Source organism: Apodemus sylvaticus, chromosome 23 (assembly GCF_947179515.1).
Source record: "Apodemus sylvaticus chromosome 23, mApoSyl1.1, whole genome shotgun sequence".
Taxonomy (NCBI): Eukaryota; Metazoa; Chordata; class Mammalia; order Rodentia; family Muridae; genus Apodemus; species Apodemus sylvaticus.
Genome location: NC_067494.1, coordinates 45,175,600 through 45,197,171, shown reverse-complemented (window position 1 = coordinate 45,197,171; position 21,572 = coordinate 45,175,600). Strand labels below are relative to the sequence as shown.

The 21,572-nt window shown below is 47.3% G+C and overlaps 1 protein-coding gene across 1 annotated transcript in view; it reads left to right on the top strand.

The window, feature by feature from the left end:
* Pde10a (phosphodiesterase 10A) overlaps nt 1-18,378 on the top strand; it is a 199,306-nt gene extending 180,928 nt beyond the window's left edge. The window contains exons 17-22 of the mRNA XM_052169735.1: nt 728-883; nt 1,616-1,788; nt 6,403-6,514; nt 8,703-8,783; nt 10,531-10,619; nt 13,274-18,378. Coding sequence (XP_052025695.1) covers nt 728-883; nt 1,616-1,788; nt 6,403-6,514; nt 8,703-8,783; nt 10,531-10,619; nt 13,274-13,391 — 729 coding nt within the window. The 3' untranslated portion in view covers nt 13,392-18,378. The remainder of the gene's footprint in view (nt 1-727; nt 884-1,615; nt 1,789-6,402; nt 6,515-8,702; nt 8,784-10,530; nt 10,620-13,273) is intronic.
* The last annotated feature ends 3,194 nt before the right edge of the window (nt 18,379-21,572 follow it).

Genomic DNA, 21,572 nt, shown 5'->3' with positions numbered 1-21,572 from the left:
CATAACCCTCCCAAACACCATGTTGTGTTCATCCTTCTTCTCACAAGTCCCTGTTGGTGTCTGGCTCTTGCTGGGCCCGACTGAACTCTTTGTTTTTGTTACAGGGCGGGCTCTCTTGGGCATCATGACGTTCTTCCTTCCTTCCTTCCTTCCTTCCTTCCTTCCTTCCTTCCTTCCTTCCTTCCTTCCTTCCTTCTAAGGTGTGAGTCTCCTTACATACCTAAGGATTGAATCTTTTTTTCACATTTATTTATTTATTTATTTATTTATTTATTATTCTGTGTAAGTACACTGTCACTGTCTTCAGACACACCAGAAGAGGGCATTTGGTCCCATTACAGATGGTTGTGAGCCACCATGTGGTTGCTGGGATTTGAACTCAAGACCTCTGGAAGAGCAGCCAGTGCTTTTAACCACTGAGCCATCTCTCCAACCTGGCCTTTTTCTTATCCCAATACAGTATGATCTTTTCCCCATGTCCTGCGTTTGCGTGTTGTGTGTGTTGTCTGAGAGCAGCAACGGCTTTTTCAGGACTAGAAGAGCCCAAGCAGCCCGCTGCAGGAACAGCAGAACTTGTTCACAATGCCTTGACGGCATTACAAAAAAGTTTTATGATTTCAAAAATTCCTAAGAGTTTGGATTACATCCGCGGGAGAAACGACGGCGGCGAGAACGTAAGCCTCCTTCCCAGGTTGTAACCGCCCCTCCGTTCTCTTACCTCTCCAAGCGCAAAGGCCTGCTCATTGCCTGTCTGTGCCACGACCTGGACCACCGGGGCTTCAGTAACAGCTACCTGCAGAAGTTCGACCACCCCCTGGCCGCCCTCTACTCCACCTCCACGATGGAGCAGCACCACTTCTCCCAGACGGTGTCCATCCTTCAGGTGAGCCTGCCCCGCTACCAGCACACTCCGAGCCCCTGGCCGGAGAGGATTCCGGTGAGGTGGTTCTGCTCTGAGGGGGGGAGAAGGGAGAGCTTCGCAGCTTGCTCTACAGGAAACTGAGTACGATCGGTGTTTAGGATCCGACGTGCTTGTCTCTGCATCCTGTAGCCAGGACTTGGTGTCTTCAGCAACAGGGTCTTTAGGGGCTAGTTATGTGGGTGACCTGGTGTGCTGGCAGTCATTTTGGAGACCTCTGAGGTCGCCCTGACCCAAATAATTGGTAGGGAAGCTGTCCCACATCTGGCAATGTGGTTTTGTCTAATAGCCCGTGACTTCCGGGAGTGGCATTGTTCCCCCCCCCGCCCCACCCCCACGCAGAATGCCCCATTTGAACTCTCGTTAAAAATTATATTTTGAAGTTAGCTTACAGATTATTCAGTTTCCATAAAGCTTACGCTAGCCTACCTATTACCCTTCCTCTCCTTCCTCCCTCATCCTCCACACTCCGGGCTCCCCCTCCCCCACCCTCCACACCCCCAGGCACACCCCTCGTGGCAGCCTCTGGGTAAAATGGACCGCGTAAGGAGTAGCTCCATCATTACAACATCCCCCGCTTCCCTGGGCTTGTCATCAGGGTGGCACTCGGCGTTGGTGTCCACACCGTTTCGAATAGCTGGCGATGCCTTGAAACCTGGGTGTGGGTGCCATTGGTGTCCTCTGGTCTCTCTGTAGCTGGAAGGGCACAACATCTTCTCCACCCTGAGCTCCAGCGAGTACGAGCAGGTGCTGGAGATCATCCGCAAAGCCATCATTGCCACCGACCTCGCCCTATACTTTGGGAACAGGAAGCAGTTGGAGGAGATGTACCAGACAGGGTCGCTGAACCTCCACAACCAGTCCCACCGGTAAGAATGACTCGGCAAAGGGCAAGAGCCCAACGCGTCCATTAAGAACTGGAACACGGGGGTGTGCGCATGCTCGGTGGAGGGAACCGGAAGGATGTGCCTCTGCCTGCGTGCGTTTGGGTGCTGGTTCGACCTTTTCTCTCAAGGGTGGTGTGCATGATAGATGCAGATTCGCGTCCAGTGTGTTGCGAGTCACTCACCTGGCTGGTGCATGGTCCTCAGCTGCCGGCCAGAGCGGTCACTGCTGTGATTATCTCTGTCTGGCCAGCCTCTCCTTAAAGAGGCCATCTTTATCCTCAGGTGCATGGACAGCCACTTTGTGGGTCAATCCCAAGTCTCCGGATCTCAGTTGGGATCCACCCTGATCTGATCTTAGTATTTCTTGAGGATAGTGTCTGCTTTCGGGTTCTTAGGAGACCTCAGTCACTTAGGTGCCCCAGAGGCAAAGCAAATTCTTAGAACTCTTGGAGGAAATAGCGTCCTCAGAAGGATGTGGGTACCTCAGCTCCAGTGGCGGCTGTGTGAGCAGCGTCCCTTTACACCAGGACATGTCTGCATTCTGCTCGGTGTGAGACTTACAGTGTGTGGAACGATCTTCCTGAAGAACAATAGAGGCCATTTTATTTTCACACACAGCGAGGCCCACCCTGGACTAAACGAGTCAGTGTTGACAAAGTTCCCAAGGGTCTGTTGGTGCCTCCAGGTCCTCCTGCTCTGTCCTCCTGAAGTTGACAGGGGCCGTGGGCCTCAGTGGCCTCCGCTCTTGTTGTGCACATCTCTTGATCTTCAGACCTTGTGTGGGAACAGGTGTGCTTACACTGTTTACGGCGCCTACAAGAGGGAGTTTTCAACCCTTATGAAGGATGCTTGGTTTCAGAAAGCCATGCTTCTACCTTTATTTGGATGTATCCAGTTATTTTTTTTTAACCAAATAATTTATGCTACTAAAATGTAGACATCAAATTAAGAGGTCGGGCTTTTTTTTTTTCATGTCGAATGCATGTAGCCCTCCGAGTCGGTGGTGTAAATTAGCTGTGACTAATTTGTGTTATTTAAGTTAAGTTTTGTAGGGAATGCCTATTTGTCTTAACAAACTGCAAAGTGAAGAAATATGCAGAGGAAAGAGAGATTCTCCCTTCTGCACTCAGATGCCTTCTGCTCTCTATGATAGCATACGCTGTTTCTCTAGCGGTGTGCACAGCGTGCCTGTAGGGTACACACAGCCATGTGCCATTTCCTCAAAATGTGCCTATACCAGAGGAATTCATTTTTTTTTAAAAAGAAGATCTATAACCCAATGTAGCACATACACTTGTAAAGGTTTAGAAGCCTTCTCCAGATTGATAGTGACGGTTTCTAGATTTCTTTTTTCATTATTAGCAATGACGCAATGCATTTTCATCATGCAGTCTTCCCTATAGATCCTTGAAAGTATATAGCATAGAGCTGGAGAGATGGCTCAGTGGCTAAGAGCACTGGCTGCTTTTGCAGAGCACCCAACTTTTGGTCCCAGCACCTACAAGGCAGCTTGCAGCCAGGGGATCTGTCATCTTCTTCCGGCCTCTGCAGGTACCAGAAATTCACATGGTGCACAGACATATGAAACACATATACGAAATAAAAAAATTTAAATATGTACGGCATATGGCATGTATTGCTAGAAACATGCCTATGTTAAGTTTTAACAAATGCCCTAGGAACTGACCCCGCCTGTAACATGAGGGTAGGACTGCTCCGTGCACTTTCGTTTGCTGCACAGAGGACTCTCACACTGGCTATTGCCTGTGCACGACCCTTGCGTACTGTTGAACTTCTTAACAATTCATCTTCTGGCCTCTCTTTCTGCCAAGGATATTCAACTTCTGTGTTCTTGGTCACAAATAATTTCTTTGGGTGATTTATAGTTTTAACTCAATTATTTTCTATTTCTCTCTGTGTGTGTGCATGGTCTGAGGATGGAACCTATCTTACATATGCTAGGCAAGCCCTCAATTAGCGAGTGACACTCTAGCCCCAGACTCTCTGTGGAGAGCAGAGAAACTTCAGTTCATGAAGCGGCAGCCTGGGCTTGTGTTTATCGAGTCCCACAGCAACGCAAATACTTGATACATTTTTGTGTGATTTATAGTTCAATTTTTATACTTGGCTCCGAACTCTTATATTAATAGAATTACATTTCCGTTTCTTCTTGATGCGTTAAATCACTATCACATAAAGACTAATTAAATTTCTCCACCGAGTTGAATGGATTGAGAGTTTTGTAGCACGGGAGGTCTCCTTCAGCATTATGTAACCATCTGTCCCTCTACACAGTCCCTCTGTCTCGGATTCCATCATTATGCTGCAATTCACCTTACACACTTGGTAAGGCAGTCTTTTCCTGGCATTTATGTGTTTATTTATTTAGAAATCCTGTTGGAAACCGTCACTTAGTAACTTTGTTTTCCGAATGTTCCCTGTGCAAATCTTAAGGCTGACAGAAAAAGTGATTAGATCAGCTGTGTGCTCTTGCTGCTTAGACTAAAAGCTACAGTGTTTCCCACATTGTCTTTTTCTGATTCACTGTGCGGCTTCAAAGTGAGTTACAGAACATCAAAGTCCTGCCACCTTCACCGGCGAATACTTCAAAAGCAAATAGGTAATCTGCTGCAGATTTTCCACATTATAAAGATCCACACCGGCATTTCAGTTGAGCCGTCTACAGTTAATTATTTACTTGAAAGAAAAGCAGACTGCCTTTTTTCCCAAAAGTAGCACGTGACTTTCTAGAGTTATGTTTTGTGGTTTGCTTTTTGTGGTTTATTTGCTTTTCCCTACTAGAAGTTTCTGTGAGAGCAGAGTTTATCTTATTATGCAGGAATCGGGACTGTAACATTAAATGAACAGGTCCAAAGTGTCTGACGTTACCAAGAGACCGTGAATATGCTATGTTCTGAATTTCTTTCAGCTCTCATTCTGGGTTTGAAAGCCAGTTCACCATGAGGTCATAGTGAGAGTACTTTCAGTGCGAAGTCGACTTTGTCACAGGTGCTCCTTAGAATGCACGCAGGGCTGAGGTCTAAGTCCACTCTCAAACAGAATGAAACACCCATTCCGGCCCTTCTGAGTGATCACGATCGACCATCTAACTGATTTATAATTGACAATGAAAACAGTAATTTAACTTAACAAGGATTCATGCCAAATAGCCAGGCTGGTGACTTTCTTATGAGCAGCAAAATAACAACTTTATTTTGTGTTATCCAAATAATTTTGACAGTCAGCTCTGAAAAGTAATACTTCCCTGGTATATCTGAGCCTTATATCCATAGTGTTATGTGTGAGGTCATTTCCAGTTGAAAAAGGTGCATGTTTTATAAAACCTAGTGTTATTAGCAATGCTCTTTTATAGATCTGAACTGAGAAGGGGTTTTTTTCTGGAGGGGGATTAAACCTTATACTATTTAACATAAAAATGTTAGGGGTTTCAGTGATAATACATTGAATGAGATTGACATACTTCAATTACAGAAATAATGATTTGTAAATGTAAATGATTTGTAAATGTGTATCGGCTCAGCACAAAGTACCTTTTGCCTCCAGTTGACAGAAGGACCCCGTGTGACCTTGACAGATGACCCTGACAGACCACCTCCGTTGGCCCAGGCTGTGTCTGCAAATGGAAAAACCCATTGGTAGCCCCGTGTCCTTCAGATTCACTAAGTACATGCAGGCTGAAAGTGACTGCACTGTCTAACCTGTTTATTACACAGTTCTGGACCTCTGAGGATTCCTGGTCTTTATAACTTACGCAGTTTCCCTTCGGTGAAATCAGGCTGTTCAAATTCCTTCGTTCCACTAGATGGAGGACCGCTTGAGAGAAAATCCAGTAAAGTCAATACGCCTCTTTGAATTTTGAAGGCAACACGTCTCTTTTGAATTTTTAAGTCATCATTTTTCTTTAAGAGAAAAGATTTGGCCGTACTTCTGCAGAGAGCAGGCCAGACACACAGGGCATTGCTATAGATGCCAAGACGCTAAACAGGAAAACTCGCTTCTTTGGCAAAGTCTGAATTTGAACATGTTCTTTTTTGAGCAGTATAGTGATGGAGGAACGTGGCCTGTCCCACTCCACCTGTGAGCAAGCTCACTGCACACCCAAGCCCTCTTGCCATCTGGCCACACCACTTCTCCCTTGGAGAAATTAAGCTTTTTTTTTTTTTTACATCTCAGACTTTGTGGCTATAGGGTAAAAGCACTATGTAGGTTTTTTTTCTTCAGGAGACACTAAACTTGCAGAGGTTTGGGAAATGAATGCTTGGCCCATAGCTCCGAGGAGTGCTGGGTATTTTGGAAGGCAACAGAATGCTCCCTGCTACATTTGCTCAAACAGGGACCCCTCCTCATCCGCAGCACAGAGCACACTCGGGCAAGGCTTGCAGCAGAAAGTCCTAATGTCACATTGCTTTAATTCCATGTTGCTGCCCTGCCTGCTAGACTACAGGGTTCTGCTTCATAGGAAGTAACACACAGGCAGACTCTACTCCAGGAGATGCCCGCGCCCCACCCCCAACCCCTCCGGTTCCCCAGGGAAAGTGAAAATCCCGCCTTCACCAATTTTGTCTTGTCTTCTAGAGACCGAGTCATTGGCCTGATGATGACTGCGTGCGATCTTTGCTCTGTGACGAAACTATGGCCAGTTACAAAATTGACAGCAAATGATATATATGCAGAATTCTGGGCTGAGGTATGTCCTAGCTTCTAACGTTAACTTAGGCATTAACAAGAAGTGGCCAAAGTAGCTCAATAGAAACGTGGGATGTGGCCAGTCAGCCTACCTGATACCTTAATTGGTCATGCTAAGGGTCACTTTGGAAGAAAACGGTGGTGAGTCACACGTCCGTAACACGTTCAGCTCCTATGTTGTCATGCAGTGAGAAGTCTGTTAAAGCTACCTGACTGAGGGGAAGTTCTCCCATACCCACTGCTCACTCATTTGGCACCGTGCTCACTCAGCTTCCTGCAGCGACCCTCCTTATTTGTTAGCTGACTTTTGCCCCCCGGATATCCGCTCCTGGATATCAGTTCAGATATACACAGGACATGGCGGGCTCTGAAGCTCTGGGCTGCATCTGTCACTGGTGAGAAAAGAGTCATCCTTCTTTGCCTCTGGCAGAAGACAGTGTCCCTGTGCTCATGAGCCAGCTCAGCTTCTGTCTTCTTTAAGGTAGCCATCCTTAGAGCAGCTGCTCTTAACCTGTGGGTCGCACATGACCCCTTTGGGGGGGCTAAACAACCATTTCACGGGGTCACCGAAGACCATCGGAAAACAGAGACGTTTATACCGAGACTCAAAACAGCAGCAAAATTACGGCTATGCAGTAGCAACGAAAATAATTGTATGGTCGGGGGGTCAGCACAGCATATCTGTATTAAAGGGCCGCAGTGTTAGGAAGGCTGAGGACCACTGCTCTAGAGTGCACACACACACACACACACACACACACACACTCACTTTGTTTTACTGTGTAACAGAACTTGTCTTGCTCAGTCAGTGAAAAGTGATAGGCGCTCCTGTCAAGGGTACTAATCCTTTTCCGCCACAGTCAGTCTGATTGTGTGTCTGAGCTACAACACGTCCAACGAACACTACCGGGGGAAACCAGGGATCACACAGTTTGATACTGTGCAGATCATACTTGAACCAGCATATAGGACAGGTTCCCTCCCTGCAGACTCCACACAATAAAGTTCCAAGCATGGCGGGCAGCCTCTAGGACCTTGTCCTCTATGGGGAGAACCATGGGTAGTATCCAGGTCCTGTCAGTTGATTTAACCCCTAAAGTCCAGTGTTTCCTCTCTTTTCTCCCATGCCGCCCGTTCCCACTCTACCTGCCCCACCCCTGAATTCTTCATCCATGCCTTTCAGAAGTACGAAGCTGGCAGTCTTGAGTCGCGTTCCCAGAACACTGTAGCCATGGGCAGTCAGCACCCCACGTCAAATCCTCCACCACAAGCACGGGATTCATGTCCTCACTCTGCTTGCCCTAGCCTGCCTCTGCCCTCACCCCCATCAATCTTGCCCTAAACATATGCTTAAGTCACCTAGAAACGTGTCCCCTCGCGGGACACGGGGCATCATCGTGAGCAGGGAACACGGTAGGTTTCACTCACTGGGGTAGAGAAGAAAGCAATGCGACCCCGCCAGTTGCAAGGAGGCGAAGAAGTGAGCTTTGAGGACCTTGGTGCTCCTGGGCAAGTTTTAGGGCACAGAGTTTTAGTGTAGAAACGTATTCCTGACTCTAACAAATTTGAGACGGTTTGGGGCTGAGGCTGTGATTTCTGAGAAAAGAAAATCAATGAAATGACTAATTATGCATCTTTAAGAAGATTTTAACACTTTAACCAAACCGAAGCAAGGGCCGTTGTAAGCGTCCATCTTGTGGCATCTCTAGATGCCCGGTGGGGGTGGGGGAAGGCCCCTGCGGCATCCACCCAAGGCAGGAATGCGGTTCTGAGGTGGCAGCTGTCCCGGTCCTGGATCCTCATTCCTTGACAGTTTTGGAAACCCACTTATTATTCACCCGGTCAATATTCTTCGAGCCCAGTTTTATTCAGTTCACACAAGGGAACGAGCACAGCCTTCAGACCTTCCTGTCCTTGTCACCCCACCTGCCATTAGCTGTTGCACAGTAATGGGTGTCTAGACATTTGGCAAACAAAACAAAAACAGACAAACACAAACAAACAAACAAACAAACAAACAAATAGCAACCCCTTCAGAATACAGTACCAGACAGTGACGCAGGCAGAGATTGCCACTGCTTCGACATGTTTCCTGAGGCACAGGATATTTATTCTGAGGAAAAAAAAATCTCACGAACCCCACCTTGTCCCGTGTCTACTTGAAAATGATGGCTTGTTTCCTCCCGTAGGGTGACGAGATGAAGAAGTTGGGTATACAGCCCATCCCTATGATGGACAGAGACAAGCGAGACGAAGTCCCTCAAGGACAGGTATGAAGAGCAAGAGCCACCTATGTGGCCGTCCGTCTGTCTGTCCATCCACCATCTATATAATATGGTGGTTTTTAACCCTCCATAGAACTTTCTCAAACATAGAGCTCACGGCTAAAGGTCTTCTGCCTGGCCCCTCCCTGCATTTGTGTGAACCCGTTGAAGCTCTGGCCACTCTTGGGTGTAACCACCTGTCCCGCCCCCTTGGCTGCCCTTTTGTGGTGCTGCCTTATGTTCAGTTATTAAATTATCTAAAATACATCTTGTCCTGCGGTTTGAAGAAGGAATCCTACAAAGTCTTCCCAAACAGTTATAGCATATTCTGTTCTGTTTGAGTACTTACATTCAAAATAGTAGCTTATTTTAAAATAGAATGCAATATGCCAAAAAAAAGAGAAAAAGTAACTTCTTTTGGTAGCACGAGGGGGTTTTAAATATATCAGAGATGCACAAAATATTTTACCAGTTCATCCAAATTCTGAATTTGCATATTGTGAAGTGATTTTTTTTTTCTTTTTGTCACAACAGCGAAGCGCTCTGCTCCCCAGTTAGGCAATCCTTTTCTCCGGACGCTCTCTCAGCCCAGTGACTCCTTACTAAGGCTTAGAATAAGAGAATGCCTGCCTAAGCTATGGCATTATAAACAAGCCCACTGTGCTGGTTCATCCCTGAAGTCCTGGCCCCCCCGGGAGCCTGTGGAAGGAGGCTCACGAGGGCCAGGTCCGGATGAGACCTGGTCTCAAACTTAGTTTCAGAGCAGTTCAAAGTGGAAACGTATACCCATTGCTCTAGCTGGAAGATTGTGGCTGGAACTCCAGCAGGAGATGGCCAGTGGGAACCAGGAAGAATTCCTGCTGCTTCTCCGCCCCACCCCCACTCTTCTCAAAGTTCAGTTTCTAAAGAACTAACGGGGGGGGGGGGGGGGCATATGGCCACCACTTTGCCATCTATTGGCAGTCATGAAGAGGGGCTCACCAGGGAAGGACAGTTACCTGACCACCACCACCCATCCAGGGGTCCTCAGCCCCACACCAATCCATATCCTCCCTTCTCTAGAGCAGGCGTTGTTAGAACTGTGGAGTCTCATAGGTTGAGAGATCAGAGCTAGGAGAATCTCAGTGAACACCATGAGGTCTGTTGAAGGGCATAAGTCTGGCAGTGGGGGCTGGAGGGTGGGGATTATGGGGGGTGGGGATGGCCCAAGGCTAGAGATCACAGAAGAAAACCGGAAATACATCAGCTGCCCCTGAATGCTAAGCTAGGAGGGAGTTGTGCAGGTGACAGACTCTTAGCCCGCCTTCCAAGTGTCCACAGGGCAGCGTTCAGTTAAAGCAGCTTCTCAGACGGACGCTGGGTGCAAGCCTGAGCCAGGTGAAGGTAGAATCTTGCTGAACTCTCTTAAGCATTGAATTCTAGGGTGTAAACTCTAGTGCCGTGTTAAGGATGTGTGTATGCACGCCGGGTACACCAGGAAAAGCACACAGGGCACACACAGGGGCACAGAGCACACATGTCACACACACAGCACACAGTACACAGTACATAGCAGGAAAAGCACACAGTGCACATGCATGCACACAGTACACAGCACACAGCATACTACAGAGGACACAGCACACATACAGCACATAGAAGAAACAACACACAACAGGAAGAGCTGACTTCTTCATCCTTAGAGGTCAGGGACAGGACAGCGGGGAGCACCATCTTTCTAACAGTGACACTGTTTCGTTTCTCTCTGTGGCAGCTTGGATTCTACAATGCTGTGGCCATTCCCTGCTATACCACTCTGACACAGATCCTCCCGCCCACAGAGCCTCTGCTCAAGGCCTGCAGGTAGGCTCAGCATTCTAAGTGGCTTCAAAGCCGTCCTGAACTTTTCTTGGGGTTTTCCACCCCACCAGCCCATGGATATGCTGTGTTCAAAGTTTACAGTGGATCTTCTGATCTGAAGAAGTTTTCTGCTCGGATAGCCATTCGCCTTGCTCGGGAGTCATGGGTGGTCCTCTCCCAAAGCCCCTGCCCACCCTTGGTGTTCTTCTGATCCGAGTTGGATCTCAGACACGAGCTGATACTAAGGTAGCCTACTATGTTGCTCAGACAGGATAAATGGGCCTGGCAGCCCATGCTATAGACCAGCATAGGTCAAGGGACAGCTGCCCAGCTGAGCTGAAAGGGGTTGTGTGCAGAGGACCTCTTGAAATATGGCTGTCATCTGGGCTGTGTGGGCCAAGGCGTGTAGAGTTTCCATGAAAGCAATTCACCTCTTCCTGTAAGTGGCTCCCTTCTCAACCTGGGAGTGTCAGGTCTGTGATGTGTGCTGGCTAGACCTTGATACCTAGCTCCCTACCAGGCAGCACCCTCTACCCTCTGACATTCAGTGTGGCCCCCAGATGCTCAAAAGGGCCTCCTGTCATAAATCCCATGGCCGAGGTGTGTCTCCTATAGTGACCTACATAGTGTAGATCAGCAGAGCTGCCCTCTCATTTTCTCCAAAAGTCAGCAGGAGGCCCTGTCGCTGAGCAGAGGAGTGCCCAGCTCTGTGTCTAAGGACCCTGCTGTCTGCTCTGGTGATTGCCAGCAAAACAGGCTCAACCTAAATGGCAGCAGGAACTGTTCCTGCCCTTCCTCCTGGGGCTGCCTCACCCCCTCACCTGTTATCTGCTCTGGCTGCAGGACCTCCCTCCCCCTTTTCTGAAGAGAGCCCAACTTAGTCAAGAACAATGACATTCTAAAAGATTCTAATTTCCTTTGTAAGAGAAGTTCCTCGAATGTAAGCAGGTGGACTGGTGCCCGGGGCATGTCCTCTCACCGCCCAGTCCTGCTGGAATAGACCAGGGGAAGAAGAGGGCAGACATTTAGCCAGAAGGTGCTAAATAAAACCCAAACATGGTGTGCTCCAGCCTCTGCTGTGGTTTTTGAGACAGGGCTTCTCTGTGTAGCCCTGGCCATCCGGGAACTCAGAGACTCGGAGAGATATGCCCTGCCTCCGCCACCTGAGTGCTGGGATTAAAGGCGTGCACCACCATCTATCTGGCTTATAGATTGCTTTTTTAAAGCACCAAATAAAACCAACAAGGAAGGCCAGTTTAGATCAGTTGTTTTCCTTGTGAGAGGCGGCCTTTCTTCCATCCATTCTCGGGAAGTGGTTATATACACACCTCATCTTGTTGAACTTCAGTGACCTGTAGTGTAGAGGGGACACTAGAATTAGATCCACAGATGGCCCCACACCATGAGCATGGGCTGTGGCTCACTCCTGGAGAGATCAACTTACAGGAAGTGCTGATCTTAAAGGGCCCTGGGAACATCAAACCACCTGAATCCATACCTGTGTGTTAACAAGTTGTAAACACCCTTTCCTGTGCACAATGCCATGTTTTGTAATAAATGTTTAGACGCTGTCAGGGTAAGAAGCTGTTGGACCTTCAAGCACAACAGGCTGTAGCCTGTTGAGTGTGGTAGGTGGCTTTGGGTGACTTTGATGAATCCCCATTTTCCTGTGCTTGGCTGACCCATATCATCACATTAAAACCACTTTAGTATTTAAAGACTATACACATGAACATTAAGGAAATCACTAATTTTACTATGTGTTAGAAAATCTCTAAGATCTGGGGGAAATGGCACGTTATGGTGCAGATTAAGAGTTCTACCCTGCCTATATCTTATTTTAGGACTTTAAAAAAAATTTTTTTTCCCCTAAAGGTATCTTAGCATGCTTGCTTTAAAAAGTAGGGGGAGTTTGGGTGGCACTGCGTATAAATTTTGTGCTTGCCAGCATCAAAGCTTTCTCCTGACACTGACTTTGTGGAAAAGGAAAACCAAGTCAGGATACTGTGAAGAGCTCCTCCAGGCACACGGAGCAGTCTCTGTTGCAGGGCTGTGAGGCCGTGTGCCTGTGATGGCCCACGGGAGGGCGGTGGGTGGGAGAACGGAGCTCCTATGGGTGGTCACTGGCATAGAGGTGCCGTGTCTGCGGTGGGTGTTTTGGAAGCCCCAAATCAGGGAATTTGAGTTGTTTTATACCTGAGAGGCTGTCAAGAGAGAGGACCTTGCCAAAAGAAGCAAGTTTAATTGACCTCGCTAACTCATTTTGTCATTTTGATAGTAGCATTTCTGCTCGCCCACCTGACACCCCTGGATTCTCCTTGCGGGGGTGGGGGGGTGGGGGTGGCTATGGATACTTGCCGATCCTGTCCTGGGTAATTAGGAAATATGGCCCTTGCTCCAGCCGAGTTTCTGTCTTTGCAGCCTAGAGCAGGTCGAACAAGAAGCCCAGGGCTCTGTCGCCCCAAGGCATTATGTCATAGAGCCTGCCCAGACACCAAGCACCAGCCACTGTCAGCATCAGAATGATTCTTAATGAGGCTGTGTTCAGTTGTCCCACACTGCCAGATGTCACCTTTGCATGCAAGCCAGGGTGGGGGAGGGCAGGGGGCGGGGACTCTGTTTTGATGCCATCTATAACCACACCCTTTTACTCCCAGGGATAACCTCAATCAGTGGGAGAAGGTAATCAGAGGGGAAGAGACGGCAATGTGGATCTCAGGCCCTGCAGCTAGCAAAAGCACGTCTGAGAAGTTGAACGTGAGGGTGGACGACTGATCCCGAAGCGATGTCTGCCTAGCAACCGACTCAACCTGCTTCTGTGACTTCATTCTTTTTTATTTTCAAGGGGTGAGAAACCCTCTCTCAGAAGGTACCGCCGCATAATCCACGTGAAGCAGATGACTCCCTGCTTGCCGTGCGTGCGCGCGCACACACACACCTCGGACAGTGAGCAACCCAGGTCCCACCGCGTTCAGACGTTGGCTATTCTGTGGCATCACCGACCTCCGAATACTATTTGCTACCGGGCCAGCACTGCACTGTCTGGAGCGGGCAGAGGCTACCGGAGGGGTTCTTGCCTGCATCCTTCCGTGAGGGCGTGGCCAGTACCCCGGTTGTGTGCTTCGTCTCGTCACAGCCATGCGGCTGGCTGCTTGGTGGCATTGGTTAGGAATGGGACACGCACCCCTTGTTGTGAAGTTTACATGTGACCTTGTTGTAGGTTAACTGAGTTTGTAGCCTGGGACACATGTAACGAAGTTACGGTCCACAGGTGATAGAGAAATCCAAGCTGTTGATTACAGGTGTACTGCAGGTGTGTTCTTTCAGTTTATCTGGGGGCACGTAAGTGAGTCAGCCCACTCAGAAGCAAGCATACCTCTGCCCTCCTCAAGGGGACACAGGGTACATCCCAGGCATCGGGGAACTGAAGCTCTCACTTCAAACCATGTCAAAGAATTAAAACACCCATCCTCCCCTTTCCCCTCACTGTAGCCTTTGGCGATGGCGCCAAACCCTTTACACAAAGAAAATAAAAGTAAGGCGTATAAATTTCCTCCAGCAAGCAAATCTTGTGAGTAAAAAAAAATGTGAATTTTAACAATCTCTATATTTTCACTGTGTGTCATTGGAGAATTTTAGTCACATCCAAAGCAAAAGATTATTCTAGAAGACACCTCATCCCCTGCTGTACCCTCCTCAGAGGCGCCGGCAGCATGGTCTCATTCTCCCAGGGTTCTGGTCCCTCTCCTCACTGTGCAAACTGGCCGGGCAGGAGGAGGTGCAGAACCATCACACTGACCCTGATGGTGTCTTCTCTCCACCATTCAGACATCCACAACGAACGCCAAATGCCGTGTGTGGATAGTTCACCTGCGTAACTTTCTAGAGAAGCCAGGACCCCTGGGCCCTCCCTGTGGAGTCCTAAGAAGTCACACAGGTTCACTCCATGGGGATTTTCAGGATAGCGGCATGGAGGCCAGAGTCCAGGCTCGGTTGTTCTCACTCGGTGAGTCTTGAGAAGGAAGAGATTGGCCAGAAACAAACTCTCAGCACGCTGGGAGAAGCGTGAAAAGTTGCTTTAAAACAATTTTTTGGAATAGATTTTGATACAATCGATACGTGCAGGAGCTTGGCATTTGCAAAGTCTATTCAGTTTTCCTTCCCACACTGACTCACAGTTGTGGTTGAGTGGGTTGGACCCAAACCGTGTCTGGTCTTTAACACTGTACACGCAATTTCCCCACGGGCTTCTAAAATGTTACCGTCTCCTCCATTTACTGTTACAGAGTCATGCCAAGGAAAGAAGCTACCACAACACTAGGGCTGTACACAGATGTGCACACACATGTATGCATGGTGTGGGGACAAGCACACACATGTATGCACAGCGCGCGCACACACGCGCACACACACACACACAGGATAAAAGGAGAGAGAAGGAAGAAGCGAAGGTTTATAAAGTGATAGCTACCCTCATATTCAAAAGTGGTTCTTTTCCCTGTAGGGAAACAGGTCATAAATGATCATGAGTGTGTTCTCTCGTGAGTGAGCGTGCTTTCCCCAGGGGTGCTCACACGGAAGCTAGTCCACTTTTCTCACACAAACAAGTGACACTGGCGTCAGCAAAAAGCCACTCGATCCACACACATTGATCAACTATCACCTTGGGATCTGAATTGCAGGAAGGGGCAGCATTTAAGATGGTTGTTGGATTCAGGCATTCTAAAGGCACACACATGTGAATTCTGTTCCCTGAGCATATAAAAGGACCCTGGTGTTAGGAAACCTATGACTGACTGCTTTTGCATTTCATGGTTGCTGTGGAAATAGGGATTTTACAGAAATCTCTTAATTTGACCTGAGCAAGAACATTGTATGGCGTGTCCCTGCCTGGGGCAGTGTGGCAGAGGAACCTGGTAGAGATTTATTGGCTGATCAGTGTCTTGTGAAATAGTATCATGTGAGAAACAGTTTGGAAAAAAAGATGATACCTGGGAAGACCTTTGCAATGTTATTCCCTGTGCCAAGACTCAGGAGGCGTAAATCTGCCCAAAGTAAACTAGGCCGGGATACAGCCATGTTTAGTTAATAATTTGGTTTTAGAATTCATGCAGTCAGGAGTGTTTTTTTTTTGTTTGTTTGTTTGTTTCTTGGCAAGTGGAGTGTATTTAACATATAGGCACGTGAATCCGCCTCATAGCTTTTCCCACCTCTTATCTCACAAAGTTTTTTCCTTTCCAAAGGTTTCCAGGAATTTCTCATTAACGGCTGATGCAAACTTAGTGACTAACAATGACTATAAACAGAATGCTCAACTCACCAGAAATTATATTATTTACAATCATTTGTAATATACAAATTTTATAGCAATGGTGAGCATTTTGTTTCCACACACTGTGGTTATCTTCTTCTTCTTTTTTTTCTCGGATGCTTAAGGTGCATGCCAGTACCGATGTGAAGTATTGATTCCACGCAGCAAAATACAGTCCTGAAGTTTGTAAACAACAGTTATATCAGTTCATTAGAGGGCAGAGAAAACCATGCTGGGCTGGTGGTCCACCTTCTACCTTGCTAGGAGGAGAGCAGTTGAATCCTGTCCCCAGCTCCCTCCAGCATGAAGAGCGGGCTGGCCAGACGGTTGCTGAGATATTCCAAGTGGCCACTCCCACAACTGCAAAACAACAACGACAATAACAAAAAAACATAATCAGTTTGATGTGACCTGTTTAGTGGGGCTCTCTTCTTTTGAGCGTGTGTTAGCGTTTTTTTTTTTTTTTTATTTTATACATACCCAGTGACCTCTGCTCTTTCACGTGTGTTCATGTATGTGTTAGATATATTAGCACAGCCTGCCTGCTGCTGCACAACGCCTTAGAGACCGGGGCCCTTCAATGGACTTAGCTTGGCGTGCTGTGTTTCTTCTCTCTTAGGTCTAAATTATGGTGTCAGCTTTAATAGAACACAAGTATGCGCCTTGCTTTGGCTTGAGCCTTTTTGGTTTTCAACACTGACTTCTCTCCTTCCTCTCCTGTGTTCACTTTACCTTTCCTGAGAGTAAGAGACAAAAGAGGCGTGCCCCTGGTAGGGGCATCCTGCTCACCAGGTCCCTGTGTCATTACCCCACTTCACTGACATCCACCCTGGTGACTATGGGATCCTCTTGTGCGTAGGGAACTGTGGCTCCAGTTAGAGGCATCAGTCTGTTGGGTTCTGGCTCCCCGGCTACCTTTGGTTTTGAAATTCTCTCTCTTCGCTGTATATTCTCACCCTGCATCTGCTTTGTGTGATGCCGCCGCTGCTGCTGCTGCTGCTGCTATGCGCAGTAGGATTCTTGGAAGACCGTCCATCAGTCACAGACTTCTCCTGTGGCAATGTATCAGGCTGACTCGACAGTCACTGTAAAATCTGAGTCAGTCACTCACACACACACACACACACACACTGTCAGCCATGGCTCCCACTGGCATGGCCGTTATATTTTCACACCTGAGTTCCTGTTGCTGCCCATCTGGCTGGCATTATCTCTACTAAGTTGAAATCAGAGGTGTAAAACAGAGTCCATCCTCCTCACTGTCTTTAAAACAAAGCTGTACAGTTGGATTGATGAAAGTATTCAAGACTTTCCATACAATGACAAAAGGCTCAGTCGTGGAAGGCAGGCGTGGGATCGGTCTGCCTGCTCCCTACTCTGATTGTGAAGATTTGTAACTGTGAATAGCACACGGAGGCCTGAGCTTGTGGGGGTTCAGGAAAACGCCGAGCACCAGGGTGGAACCTTAGCTGGATATAGCACGCGTCTCAAGAGGAAGTCAGGACACTATCTCAGTGTTCAACCTCCAGGTACTATACATTTGCTAGTTTTATCTCTAATGTGAAATAAATCTCCAAACACTTGTTTATTGTGTAGCGCACCTAAAATACTATTCTATCATGGGTGTCCCCACTCTCTTTCTCGGTTCAGTCACCCTGCTCCTCCCTCCCCCGGTCCTCTGCTGTATCTAGAACAGTGAATATAAATGATGTATGGGAATAGTGTTTCCATATGATCTGTTGTCTGGAGTGTATGCTACATGTTCATTTACTGTACAAAAAGACTGTGCAGCTGATTGCAGCACAGCTCTCTCTCTGTGTACAGTGCCCCCGCCTATTTAAAAATCACGGACTCGCCCAGAACACTGTGAGACACTTACCAGATGACAAACACGCAGCGTCTCGATTCTTTCCAAGAAGAGCAACTTTCTCCATGGGAACACAGTAACAAAAGAGATCCGCCGCCACCACCGCCATCCACAACCTAGCCAAGACACCTCAGAGGCCATGGGGACGACGTCCTTGCTGGCCGACACCTGCTGGAGCAGGGGCACAGGTCCCAGCAACTGATGCTCAGTGGATGGGCCTGCAGCCAAAGCCTTAATGGGCTCTCTTTTGAAGGGGGAAAGCAAGAATTTCAAGCTAATGATATCCAACATTATTGTAGTTGATGAGTTAGTAAATTCCAAAAAAAAAAAAAAGAAATGATTTTATATGTATGACATTAAAAAAATCTTTGTAAAGTGCACAAGTGCAATAATTTAAAGAGGTCTTATCTTTGCATTTATAAATTATAAATATTGTACATGTGTGTAATTTTTCATGTATTCATTTGCAGTCTTTGTATTTAAAAACTTTACTGTTATGTTTGTATAATAGAACATTAATCATTTATTATAACTCAGACAAGGTGTAAATAAATTCATAATTCAAACAACCAGTATATATGCATATATGGGTGTTACATTGCAAAAATATCTTTGTTCTATTCACATGCTTAAAGAAGTAAGAAATCTTTTGTGGATATGTAATTATACATATAAAGTATATATATATATGTATGATACATGAAATATATTTAGAAATGTTCATAATTTTAATGGATATTCTTTGGTGTGAATAATTGAATACAAAATTTTTAAAATATCATCTCTCAAGTTTGCTCTTGTTTGTGGGGAAGGCGACAGACGCCCAGAGAAGCTGTCCATAGGTGGCAGCCAGATCTTCCCACAGGCATTTGCTTGGCTGGGAGTCAACACAGTCTGTATAAAACACAGCTGGGAAAACGCGTTGTCTCTGCAGAGAGGAGTCAGAGGACAGCCTCTCTGTATACATGTTAAATCTATTTCCTGCTCCTATCGGGTTAGTTTTTGTTGACTTGACACAGCTAGAGTTATGTAGAAAGAGGAATCAGAAATGCTCAACTTCATTAGTCATTAGGGAAATACAAATCAAAACAACCCTGAGATTTCACCTTACACCAGTCAGAATGGCTAAGATTAAAAATTCAGGAGACAGCAGGTGTTGGAGAGGGTGTGGAGAAAGAGGAACACTCCTCCACTGCTGGAGGGGTTGCAAATTGGTACAACCACTCTGGAAATCAGTCTGGCGGTTCCTCCGAAAACTGGGCACCTCACTTCCAGAAGATCCTGCTATACCACTCCTGGGCATATACCCAGAGGATTCCCCACCTTGTAATAAGGATACATGTTCTACTATGTTCATAGCAGCCCTATTTATAATCGCCAGAAGCTGGAAAGAACCCAGGTATCCCTCAACAGAAGAGTGGACACAAAAAATGTGGTATATCTACACAATGGAGTACTATTCAGCCATTAGAAACAATGAATTCATGAAATTCTTAGGCAAATGGATGGAGCTGGAGAACATCATACTAAGTGAGGTAACCCAGACTCAAAAGGTGAATCATGGTATGTACTCACTAATAAGTGGATATTAACCTAGAAAACTGGAATATGCAAAACATAATCCACACATCAAATGAGGTACAAGAAGAAAGGAAGAGTGGCCCCCTGTTCTGGAAAGACTCAGTGAAGCAGTATTCTGCAAAACCAGAACGGGGAAGTGGGAAGGGGTGGGTGGGAGGACGGGGGGAGAGAAGGGGGCTTACGGGACTTTCTGGGAGTGGGGGGCTAGGAAAGGGGAAATCATTTGAAATGTAAATAAAAATATATCGAATAAAAAAAAAGAAAAAAAAAAGGAAAGAGGAATCAGCTGAGAAAAGACCATAGCAGCCGGCTTGGAGGCCAAGCCTGTGGAACATTTCCTTGATTAGTGATTGATATGGAAGGGACCACTATAGGCGGTGCCACACCCTAGGCTGGTGGTCCCGAGTGTGAAATAAATGAGCCCGAGCGAGCCGTGGGAAGCAAGGCAGTAGGAAGTACTTACTCCTCTGTGGCCTCAGCACACCAGCTCCTGCCTCAGCTCCTGCCTCCAGGTTCCTGCCCAGTTTGAGTTCCAATTTCCTTCAGGGTTGGACCTGTGCACTGGAAGCTGAAATACACACCCTCCTCTGAAAGTTGCTTTTGGTGCTAATATTTAATGACAGCAATAGAAACCCAAGACAGAAAAAGAAAAGAAAAAAAAAGCCAGGCACTGGTGATGCACACCTGTAATCCCAGGCCTTGGGAGGCAGAGGCAGGCAGATTTCTAAGTTTGAGGCCAGCCTGGTCTACAGAGTGAGTTCCAGGACAGCCAGAGCTACACGGAGAAACCCTGTCCTGAAATAAACCAAAAAGGAGGAGGTGGAGGAGGAGAGGAGGAGGAGGAGGAGGAGGAGGAGGAGGAGGAGGAGGAGAAGAAGAAGAAGAAGAAGAAGAAGAAGAAGAAGAAGAAGAAGAAGAAGAAGAAGAAGAAGAAGAAGAAGAAAAGGAAGAAGGAAGAAGGAAGAAGGAAGAAGAAGAAGAAGAAGAAGAAGAAGAAGAAGAAGAAGAAGAAGAAGAAGAAGAAGAAGAAGAAGAAGAAGGAGAAGGAGGAGGAGGAGGAGGAGGAGGAGGAGGAGGAGGAGGAGGAGGAGGAGAAGAAAAGAAACACAAGTCAGAGGTAGACTGTGTCTACACTGCCCCCCCCAACCCCCAACACCACCACCACCACCTCTGCCCTGAGACTGATTGGGAAGGGGTGTGTGTGGGGGGGTGACTGGTAGGGCGTTTGCCTCTGAGGACCTGAGTTCCAGCCTGACTCTGTAGAAAAGTTGCTAATTCCCTCTCATACCAATTTCTGACAGCTGAAAAGCAGCAGGAAGTCCTTTTCCAACAGGCTGAAAGGAGCCTAGGCTCTGGGTGGGAATTCACTGCCAACCCAGAGGTCAAGGTCATAGGTCACCTGGGGTCAGCTGCAATGCTGCTCTTCCTGGTTTTCCATAGCACTTGGCCATCGCTGCTTAGGACTCTTCCCTGGGTGGACGGGGCTGTTTGGTCCTTCCATCCCTCAGCCTTCAGAAGCCACCCCCTTCCCCCACATGGGGACAACATAGGCAGTAAAGCCAGGGATTTGCTTCCACAAAAATCCTGCTCAGTTTTGACCGGTCAGTGGTCAAAATAACTGAATATAGTTCTCCTTCAGTCACTTTGATGAACCACTAAACAATAGGAAGGAGTACAGGTTTTACTCTAGTCTTAAGGACCGATACATATTCGACCCTTGCTTGACATTCTGATTTTTGTTGCCTAAGGGGTAGAATGATTGCGCTGACATAAGCCATGATTTGGAAGAATTTTTTTCCGCGGTAGGAAAAAAAAAGATGAACATTTTCCAGAGGTGCGGGAGGTTCCGCTTTTACTAGCACATGCTTTGTGCAAACCAGAGTTCTTCCCTCCCTGCCTGAACTCGAAGATCTCAGTTGGTGACCCTATCCTGTGTCCAGAGACACCTCATTCCTCTTCTTTAGTATCCTCTGTGCTCTGAGCTAGAACCAGGGACTGCAGCAGAGGCACAGGGATGAGTTATCTTTTGTCCCATGCTCTGTTTTGAATCTGCCTAGCTTTGTTTTTGCAAAGAAAAGCCAGTGAGCTTCCTTTCCTCCAGAGCTCCTGGGACTGGCTGAGGAGAGGTGGCAGATTCCTGGCTTCTCTGTTGTTCTGCCACCCTGTGGCTGGGCCCCAGAGTTACACTGTGGGGGAG